The sequence below is a fragment of the Podarcis vaucheri genome (genome assembly GCF_965113315.1).
Source record: "Podarcis vaucheri genome assembly, chromosome: W".
NCBI classification, from domain to species: Eukaryota; Metazoa; Chordata; class Lepidosauria; order Squamata; family Lacertidae; genus Podarcis; species Podarcis vaucheri.
The window spans coordinates 18,263,463-18,274,397 of NC_138757.1; the positions used below are offsets into that span (position 1 = coordinate 18,263,463).

General features: G+C 46.2%; 1 protein-coding gene and 1 long non-coding RNA gene across 2 annotated transcripts in view; one reads left to right on the forward strand and one right to left on the reverse strand.

The window, feature by feature from the left end:
* The window catches only part of LOC309523338, an 892,159-nt gene that overhangs the window by 30,035 nt on the left and 851,189 nt on the right, over nt 1-10,935 (reverse strand). The gene's annotated exons all lie outside the window — the stretch shown is intronic.
* Nucleotides 68-7,913, forward strand: LOC309523300 (endoplasmic reticulum chaperone BiP-like). Its single transcript, XM_082207088.1, has 9 exons — nt 68-176; nt 1,316-1,478; nt 3,263-3,494; nt 4,065-4,202; nt 4,757-4,869; nt 4,959-5,349; nt 6,166-6,403; nt 6,594-6,761; nt 7,039-7,913. Exons 2-9 carry the CDS (start codon nt 1,360-1,362, stop codon nt 7,602-7,604), a joined length of 1,965 nt encoding a protein of 654 aa, XP_082063214.1. The 5' UTR covers nt 68-176; nt 1,316-1,359; the 3' UTR covers nt 7,605-7,913.

Consider the following 10,935-nt stretch of genomic DNA (forward strand, 5'->3'; position numbering starts at 1 on the left):
GCGAGAGAAAATGGGCCAATAGTGGGACTGCACGCAAGGCCACGGGAAGGTATATAAGAGCCGAGGGGGACATATGGGTCAAACCGGTGAGCTTTGAGTGAGAAAATCACAATTTGTATTGTTGCGTTTGTCGGATAGTGCGTGAGGTGACCGCGAAGTCCTGTTACCTAATACAGGTAAGGCTTGGGGTGGCCTAGTGCTTGAGCGGAGGAAGAGGCGGGGGCCGGGGCCTAACGAGAAGGGGAGGGCGGCTTCTCCAAATCTATCGGGCCTTGCGGGGTCCCCCTTGCCCTCATAATGCCACTTCGTTCTCATTTACCCAGGTTCCCATTGAGAAAAATCCTATTGCGGCTCTTGGTCCAAAGCGCGCGCCATTTTTATTCGCATTTCCTGCCAGATCCATATTCTCCCTTGGTGGTGGTGGTTGGGTGGCGATTGCAGTGATTACAGTATTTGGTATGCATGCATGAATAAAAGGGGTTTATATCGCAGAATAGGAGATGATGTTTGTGTGGGGTATTCTTTTTCGTTCCCCCTTGCTCCTTACCTGGGAGAGGGGATTTTTTGCAAAAAGCAGAACTTGCTAGATGTTTCTATATGGTGTTGGTTTTGTATATTGATAACCTTTACCGGTTTGGGGTAAATGGTAATAGCTGGGTTTCTGGTGATGGGGACAGCGACTACTCCCTTCTCCCACTTCACCTTATGAGAATGGTGAAGGCAAAACAGCTGTGGTTGCAGTGAACAACGTTAATTATTTGATTTGAGGCTACTCATTTTACAGTGACTCCATATACCAAAAAAATGGGAGGGGGAGCAGCCTATCTCTGGCACTGGATTACATACTTACTCTTTGCCTTTAATGTTGGGGTTGTCTGAACTAAAGTTAAGAGGTTGGTAGCCTTTTTTTGATGTTAGGTTTTGCAGCTTTTACATACTGCCTTTCCACATTATTTTTCTCAATGGATGCCTGTAGAATTTAGCAGTGTGGGGGGGTTCACATTCATGTTTAAGTATCAGGAGAGCTACATATTTTCTTAACCCCTTTGCTGCCTTTTCCTTGAACAGAAAAGTTTCCTGGGCCTCCTTTGTATAGGATTTGGGGTGGGGTGTTTTCTTTGAGCTGCCTGCATGTTTGCAGGCTGTGGGTCTTGGTAGCCTCTAGTCCTGATTGGCCCTCCCAGCCTTTGCTAAGGATGTGTGGGACCAGTAATACTTACTCTGTAAATCTGCCCCCATTTCCATTAAACGGGCATAATGGTATTGTCTTTTTGCTCATAGTATTGCCACTGATGGTTGATTTTACTTATTACAGGGTTTTCTCTCTCTCTGATTGTGAATATTTGGTACAAGGGCAGAATGAAGTATGCCCTTGTCTGCCTGTTGCTCATTGGCAGTGTATTTGCTGCTGATGACGACGACAAAAAGGAGGATGTGGGGACTGTCGTTGGCATTGATCTGGGAACCGCATATTCCTGGTAAGTAAAAGAAGGGTGCCTATTTGATTGACTGGCTTCTGGGTCTCTTGAATAGCTTATGGCCACTGCACCAAAATATGGCCAAGATTCTGCACTAGTGTATGCAAACGAATTGTACTGTATTACTATTTTAATTCACTTGGTACAAGTCAAGGGAGTAATAATACAATATCTATTCAACTCAAACTATTTTGTTTTAGTGTAGTCTTACAACTAAAAGCTTGAGTACTGGCCAGAAACATTAGTATTAGGCTGCCCAGAGGATACAACTAGCTTGCTTGCTGCACCTCATCATAGGGATCAGATTTTTTGCTTGATGTGATTGATTTTCTCCTGTGTGCTGTTGGTTTTGTGTGAATTCTGTTTTTGTTGGTGGTGGTCATTTTTCCTTGGTTGTGTTAATGCATATTAATGTACTGTATTTTAGGTGGATTATATTTTGTGAACCACCCAGAATAATAATAATATAATAATGAGTGGCTTCCAACATAATATTAAAATACAATAATCTATTAAACATTAAAAGCTTCCCTAAACAGGGCTGCCTTCAGATGTCTTCTAAAAGTCTGGTAATTGTTTTTCTCTTTGACATCTGGTGGGCGGGTGTTTCACAGGGCGGGTGCCACTACCGAGAAGGCCCTATGCCTGGTTCCCTGTAACTTGGCTTCTTGCAGCGAGGGAACCACCAGAAGGCCCTTGGCGCTAGACTTCAGCGTCCGGGCAGAACGATGGGGGTGGAGACGCTCCTTCAGGTATACTGGGCCGAGGCCATTTAGATGTTTAAAGGTCAGCACCAACACTTTGAATTGTGCTCGGAAATGTAATGGGAGCCAATGTAGGTCTTTCAAGGTCGGTGTTATGTGGTCTTGGCCGCTCCCAGTCACCAGTCTAGCTGCCACATTCTGGATTAGTTGTAGTTTCCAGGTCACCTTCAAAAGTAGCCCCACGTAGAGCACATTGCAGTAGTCCAAGCGAGAGATAACTAGAGCATGTACCACTCTGGCGAGACAATCTGCGGGCAGATGGGGTCTCAGCCTGTGTACCAGATGGAGCTGGTAGACAGTTGCCCTGGACACAGAATTGACCTGCACCTCCATGGACAGCTGTGAGTCTACCTCTTCCCGAATCTGAGCGACTTTATCTGCAAAAAAACTTTGCAAAATCATTGCAGGAGATCATGTGGCCCGTACTGGTCCCCGATGTAGCAGGTGGTTCTGCTAAATTGCGAACCGCCTTAAAGAGCCTCCTGCTGCTGTTTTCTGCAGATGCAATAGAGGTGGTGAAGAAAGTCTTCTTCGCCATTGCTACCACCACTTGGTAGACTCGACATTGAGCTCTAACCCATGTCCAGTCAGCTTCAGAATGAGTTATACGCCACCGGCGCTCTAGCCGTCTCAGCAATTGTTTCATTGCCCTCAGATCCGTGGAAAACCACGGGGTTGTCCAGGCTCCATGCAGTCGGAGAGTGCGCTTCGGAGCCAGACAGTTGATAGCCCTGGTTAACGTCACATTCCAACGGGCCACCAGGAAATCGGCTGAAAGGCCATCAGCATGGGATAAAGCATCCCCTACCACTCTCTGGAAACCATTTTGATCTATTAAGTGGTGGGGGCAGACCATCCAAATCGGTCCCACCTCCCTGCAGAGGGGAAGGGTCGCGGAGAAGTCCAGTTTCACCAGGAAGTGATCTGACCATGGCATTTCTTTAGTTTTGCTTTTACTATTTAAAGAAGCCTTCAAATAATACATATATTTTTAAAAGTAACTTCCATTCTCTTTTACAGTGTTGGTGTTTTCAAGAATGGGCGTGTGGAGATAATTGCTAATGACCAGGGTAACAGAATCACACCCTCCTATGTGGCCTTCACACCAGAGGGGGAACGTCTTATAGGTGATGCAGCAAAGAACCAGCTGACTTCAAACCCTGAGAATACTGTATTTGATGCCAAGCGCCTCATTGGTAGAACATGGAATGATCCTTCTGTGCAGCAGGATATAAAATACCTACCTTTCAAGGTACTCATTTTGTGCCTTTTATGTTATGGTACAGTGGTACCTCGGGTTACATACCCTTCAGGTTACATACACTTCAGGTTACAGACTCTGCTAACCCAGAAATAGTGCTTCAGGTTAAGAACTTTGCTTCAGGATGAGAACAGAAATCGTGCTCTGGCGGCAGCAGGAGGCCCCATTAGCTAAAATGGTGCTTCAGGTTATGTACAGACCTCAGGAATGAATTAAGTACTTAACCTGAGGGTACCACTGTATATATAAAGTACATTGAACAGCTTTTGGTGTGAAATTTGAACCCAGCTTGTCCCCAGCCCTAGCACTTTCCTAGAGACACTAGGTTACTAAGGTATGTATGAAGTGTTTTTCCAGTCCACACAACTTATGGCTCTGCTTTCACTCTGCTCAAGATACCAGCATCAAAGCGTGGGTTATTCTGCATCTGGCAACCTGATGGGCAGGTTGTTTGGTCCTGCTGCATCCTCAATGGAACCTCTTTAAGTCCACCACAAGATTAATATTGTAGATGTGGTGCTTTTGGTTTTTAACCATGCCCACTTGTACCTGTCTTTACAGGTCATTGAAAAGAAGTCCAAGCCCCATATTCAGGTTGATATTGGAGGTGGCCAAATGAAGACCTTTGCCCCAGAAGAAATTTCAGCAATGGTTCTGACTAAAATGAAGGAGACTTCCGAGGCCTACTTGGGAAAGAAGGTAAGATGTTATTTCAGCTGAAGCACACAAGCAAAAAGAATAGGCACTGAGGGGAGCCTTTGTGAATCTACCATGTATGGAGACTGGCCAGTGGTTGGTCTAATCCTTTACTGCTTACTCTAGTTAGCAGCAGGTCTCAGATGCCTTTCTGATCTAGAGATAATTCTAAACTGGATTGAACATGTACTATTCTGCATGCAGTTTAAGTGTTCTACCGCTGAGCTTTAATGCCTCCTAACAGGCCTGGCTGCTTGTACATGAGGAGTCCATGTCTTCTGGGTTCCCTGGGACATAAAATGGATGGGGGTGGTAGAACTGTTCTCCAAGCTGAGGCAGCCAATCTGTAGCCTTCTGGATCTGTTTGAATTCCAATTTCCAATATCCCTGACAGTTGACAATGCTGGATGGGGCTGATGAGAGCCCAGCAGCAATCCACTCTACGTAGTCTTGAAAGGTGCATTCTAGACAATCGGGATCCCTCCCCCTCCCCCCAAAAAACTGTATTAGATGTTAATTTGGAAACAGCAATCCAAATTATTCTCATTCTTCTCCAGGTCACCCATGCTGTTGTCACTGTGCCAGCTTACTTCAACGATGCCCAGCGCCAGGCTACAAAGGATGCTGGTACTATTGCAGGGCTGAATGTCATGAGAATAATCAATGAGCCGTAAGTAGGGTTTTAATAGTCTTCTGCCAGTATTTGGGATTTATGTGGGCTTTTCTCACATTTACCAAACTAACAAGTTGCTCTTACAGGACTGCTGCTGCTATTGCTTATGGCCTAGACAAGAGGGAGGGCGAGAAGAACATCTTTGTCTTTGACTTGGGTGGTGGAACTTTTGATGTCTCCCTCCTCACAATTGATAATGGTGTCTTTGAAGTTGTGGCAACCAATGGAGACACTCACCTGGGTGGGGAAGACTTTGACCAGCGTGTAATGGAACATTTCATTAAGCTCTACAAGAAGAAAACTGGAAAGCATGTTCGGAAGGACAACAGAGCTGTTCAGAAGCTTCGTCGAGAAGTTGAAAAAGCCAAAAGAGCGCTTTCTTCTCAACACCAATCTAGAATTGAGATTGAATCTTTCTTTGAAGGAGAAGACTTCTCTGAAACCTTGACAAGAGCAAAATTTGAAGAACTGAACATGGTAGGTATCTTGAATTTTAAAATGGGTAATTGCAGTAATTGCTGTACACAAAACATAAAAGTGGGAGAGATGTAATAATAATAATAATAATAATAAATAATAATAATTAATTTATTATTTCTACCCCGCCCGTCTGGCTGGGTTTCCCCAGCCACTCTGGGCGGCTTCCAACAAAGATTAAAAATGCATTCAAATGTCGCACATTAAAAACTTCCCTGAACAGGGAAGTTTAGATGTCTTCTAAATGTTAGGTAGTTGTTTATCTCTTTGACATCTGATGGGAGGGTGTCCCACAGGGTGGGCGCCACTACCGAGAAGACCCTCTGCCTGGTTCCCTGTAGCTTGGCTTCTCACAATGAGGGAACCGCCAGAAGGCCCTCAGCGCTGGACCTCAGCGTCCGGGCAGAATGATGGGGGTGGAGACACTCCTTCAGGTATACTGGGCCAATTATAGTAACATGTAGTACATGCATGTCATGGGAAAAATAAAGTGGTGCCCTCCTGTGTGAAATGTTATCCCACTCCCAAGACACTATGCTGGTCAAACTGTACCAACAGCAGAGAATAAATTGGTTCCCTAATGGCTTGAGTCAAAATTGCTTGTCCTCTAAAAGATAGCAGTGACTGATCTTTGTGGATTCTCCTGTTAAAGACAAATGAGATGTTACGAGTAGGCCCATCTGATCTCAAATAGCATCACACATGGGCATCTTGGGCGCAGGATGTATCTGATAATTTGGTGACTGTATCATCTTGTGGCCTTGTTCTGTGATTGCCTTTCCACATCAATTAAGGGATTTTAAATTCTGCTTGTAGGATCTCTTCCGTTCCACCATGAAACCTGTCCAGAAAGTCCTAGAGGATGCAGACCTAAAGAAGTCTGACATTGATGAAATTGTGCTTGTTGGTGGCTCTACTCGCATCCCCAAAATACAGCAGCTTGTGAAAGAATTTTTCAATGGCAAGGAACCCTCTCGTGGAATCAACCCTGATGAAGCTGTAGCTTATGGTGCTGCTGTGCAGGCTGGCGTACTCTCTGGGGATCAAGATACTGGTAAGTCTGAGTGACTTAAATGCTGCATGAGGTGTTGGGCAGAGTAGCGTGTACAAGTGAAAAGCTTCCAGTCAGCCTCATAACTGTTTGGAATGGAAGATCTTTGTCTTTGCTGGCTGTCAAGTTTGTCACTACAGCTAGATAAATTATGGTGATGCTTCATCACTTAAAACCTCCTTTTCATTCTTAGGGGATCTGGTGCTGCTTGATGTGTGTCCTCTGACCTTGGGCATTGAGACTGTTGGTGGAGTAATGACCAAACTTATCCCAAGGAACACTGTTGTCCCCACCAAGAAATCACAGATCTTCTCCACAGCTTCAGATAACCAGCCAACTGTGACAATTAAGGTTTATGAAGGTAAGTGGCCGACCAACATCATTTGGCTTGGAAACTTTCAGAGTATTTTGTCTTCTGGGCATTAAAGAGTAAGAGGTGAATCCAACACAGCTTAATTTTGCAATGCATGTTTCCACATTTGTGAGGTTCCTTAACATGCTTTGAGTATCACTAGCTGTTGATTATTAATAGAAACACAAGTGAGATGCCTTTTAAAAAATAACCTTGTACTTGCATGATTACCAGAGTATAATCTGAGTGATTTCATGTGAAATGAAATCCCCCCCCCCCCCCGTAGGAGAACGTCCTCTTACAAAGGACAATCATCTCTTGGGAACTTTTGATCTGACTGGAATCCCTCCTGCTCCCCGTGGCGTCCCTCAGATTGAAGTTACCTTTGAAATAGATGTGAATGGAATTCTTCGTGTTACGGCTGAGGACAAGGGCACAGGCAACAAAAATAAGATCACTATCACCAATGACCAGAATCGTCTTACTCCAGAAGAAATTGAGAGGATGGTCAATGATGCAGAGAAGTTTGCTGAGGAAGACCAAAAGCTGAAAGAGCGGATCGATGCTAGGAATGAGCTGGAAAGTTATGCCTACTCACTGAAAAACCAGATTGGAGATAAGGAGAAGCTCGGTGGCAAGTTGTCATCTGAAGACAAAGAAACAATAGAGAAGGCTGTAGAGGAAAAGATTGAGTGGCTAGAGAGTCACCAAGATAGTGATATCGAGGAATTCAAAGCCCAAAAGAAGGAACTGGAAGAGGTGGTGCAACCAATTGTGGGCAGGTTGTATGGTAGTGCAGGCCCACCCCCTACCGAGGAAGAAGCAGCAGGAGGAGATAAGGATGAATTGTAGACCTCAGTTTCCTAGATGTTGGTGCTGTAAATATTGGACTTTGAACTTTTGTTTAAACTATTTGAACTCTAGATTTGGAATGTGACCAGAATCTTCACATTGAGTGGAGTTGGAAATGCTAGCCCAAAAGTGGCTGTATACTGCTTTTCATTAGCAGTTGATAAATGTCCAGCAGGGGGGTGGGCAACCTGACAAGGGGAGCGGGTGAAGTATTGAAACCATTCTATTTAACAAGTTGGGTTGTGTGTGTTATGTGGAGAACTTTTCTACCCTCCAAGTGACAACAATAAATTTGTTACTTACACTGGATCTGGGTCTATTTGATCTTTGTAACACAAATGCTTATAGGAACTAAGAACACACCAGGACCAGAGCTATAGTTTTGTCTGCATGTTTCTTGGTCTGACCCCCTCAGAAACCACCTTCCTCAGAGCAGAATACAATTGTACAACAAATTATTCCCGTGCATGTCTGCTAGGGAGATGCGGGAGGCGCTGTGGGTTAAACCACAGAGCCTAGGACTTGCCGATCAGAAGGTCGGCGGTTCAAATCCCCGCAACGGGGTTTGAGATCCCGTTGCTCGGTCCCTGCTCCTGCCAACCTAGCAGTTCAGAAGCACGTCAAAGTGCAAGTAGATAAATAGGTATCGCTCTGGCGGGAAGGTAAATGGCGTTTAGTGCACTGCTTTGGTTTGCCAGAATCGGCTTAGTCATGCTAGCCACATGGCCCGGATGCTGTACGCCGGCTCCCTCAGCCAATAAAGCGAGATGAGTGCCGCAACCCCAGAGTCGGTCACGACTGGACCTAAAGGTCAGGGGTCCCTTTACCTTTACCTATGTCTGCTAGGTGGTAGCAGGCCATTGGGTGATGACTTGACAAGCCACTGTAACATTAGAATCAGAATTGTACAATTGAAAGATACCCTCAGGGTCATCTAGTGGTCCTTAATGTTTACATGTTTTGTTTCTAGATGAGAAATGTGTAAATGAGCTCAGAGTAAGTATGCTTTATTGTGCCAGGTCAGAATACCTCAAGCTGGATCTCTGAATAATTTAAGTAATTTCAGGCCCAGAAATATACAAGAGAGAAGCTAAGGGCTGGATCAAGCACACAAGGGAGATGATTTTGGATAACTTAATCCCTAACTTTATCAGCTGCTCAACTCTGCAGTTTGTTTGCTTGATCACACAAGAAGCAGCCCATCTACTATATTAGTTAACCATAACTAACAGACCCATGATGTGTTGCTTATTTAGTATTCAAGCTGTCTGGCTCTTTTGATAATAATAATAATAATAATAATAATAATAATAATAATAATAATAATAATTTATTATTTATACCCCGCCCATCTGGCTCGGCCTCCCCAGCCACTCTGGGCGGCTTCTATAGAAACCAAAAATACAGTAAAATATCACACGTTAAAAACTTCCCTGAACAGGGCTGCCTTAAGATGTCTTCTGAATGTCAGGTAGTTGTTTATCGCTTTGACATCTGCTGGAAGGGCGTTCCACAGGGCGGGCGCCACTACCGACAAGGCCCTCTGCCTGGTTCCCTGTAGCTTTGCTTCTCGCAATGAGGGAACCGCCAGAAGGCCCTCGGCGCTGGACCTCAGCGTCCGGGCAGAATGATGGGGGTGGAGACGCTCCTTCAGGTATACTGGACCGAGGCCGTTTAGGGCTTTAAAGGTCAGCACCAACACTTTGAATTGTGCTCGGAAACGTACTGGGAGCCAATGTAGGTCTTTCAAGACCGGTGTTATATGGTCTCGGCGGCCTCCCCCAGTCACCAGTCTAGCTGCCGCATTCTGGATTAGTTGTAGTTTCCGAGTCACCTTCAAAGGTAGCCCCACGTAGAGCGCATTGCAGTAGTCCAAGCGAGAGATAACCAGAGCATGCACCACTCTGGCGAGACAGTCCGCAGGCAGATAGGGTCTCAGCCTACGTACCAGATGGAGCTGGTAAACAGCTGCCCTGGACACAGATTTGACCTGTGCCTCCATGGACAGCTGTGAGTCCAAAATGACTCCCAGGCTGCGCACCTGGTCCTTCAGGGGCACAGTTACCCCATTCAGGACCAGGGAATCCTCCACACCTGCCCGCCTCCTGTCCCCCAAAAACAGTACTTCTGTCTTGTCAGGATTCAACCTCAATCTGTTAGCCGCCATCCATCCTCCAACCACCTCCAGACACTCACGCAGGACCTTCACCGCCTTCACTGGTTCTTATTTAAAAGAGAGGTAGAGCTGGGTATCATCCGCATACTGATGAACACCCAGCCCAAACCTCCTGATGATCTCTCCCAGCGGCTGCATGTAAATGTTGAAAAGCATGGGGGAGAGGACAGATCCCTGAGGCACCCCACAAGTGAGAGCCCAGGGGTCTGAACACTCATCCCCCACCACCACTTTCTCAACACGGCCCAGGAGGAAGGAGCGGAACCACTGTATAACAGTGCCCCCAGCTCCCAGCCCCTCAAGACGGTCCAGAAGGATGTTATGGTCGATGGTATCAAACGCCGCTGAGAGATCCAGCAGAACTAGGAAACAGCTCTCACCTTTGTCCCTAGCCCGCCGGAGATCATCAACCAGTGCGACCCAGGCAGTTTCAGTCCCATGGTGAGGCCTGAATCCCGACTGGAAGGGATCCAAATGGTCCACTTCTTCCAGGCGTGCCTGGAGTTGTTCGGCAACCGCTCGCTCAATCACCTTGCCCAGGAATGGAAGATTTGAGACTGGGCGATAGTTGGCCATCGTGGCTGCATCTAAAGATGGGTTTTTTAAGAAGTGGTTTAATAACCGCCTCTTTCAGCAGCTCTGGGAAGGCTCCCTCATGGAGGGAAGCATTCACCACCCCACGAAGCCCATCGCCCAGTCCTTCCCAGCTAGCTTTTATAAGCCAGGATGGGCAAGGATCCAGGAGACAGGTGGTTGGTTTCACTCGTCCAAGTAGCCTGTCCACATCCTCGGAGGTAACAGATTGGAATTGATCCCACTCAACTTGACTAGACAGAACTCTAGCACTCTCCCGCCCCGGCCCTGCTCCCATGGTGGAGTCTACTTCTTCCCGAATCTGAGCGATTTTATCTGCAAAAAACTTCGCAAAATCATTGCAGGAGAACATGTGGCCCGTACTGGGCCCCGATGTTGCAGGTGGTTCCGCTAAATTGTGAACCACCTGAAAAAGTCTCCTGCTGCTGTTTTCTGCAGATGCAATAGAGGCGGTGAAGAAATTCTTCTTCGCCGTCGCTATCGCCACTTGGTAGGCTCGACTTTGAGCTCTAACCTGTGTCCGGTCAGATATGTAATGAGTTATCCGCCACCGGCGCTCTA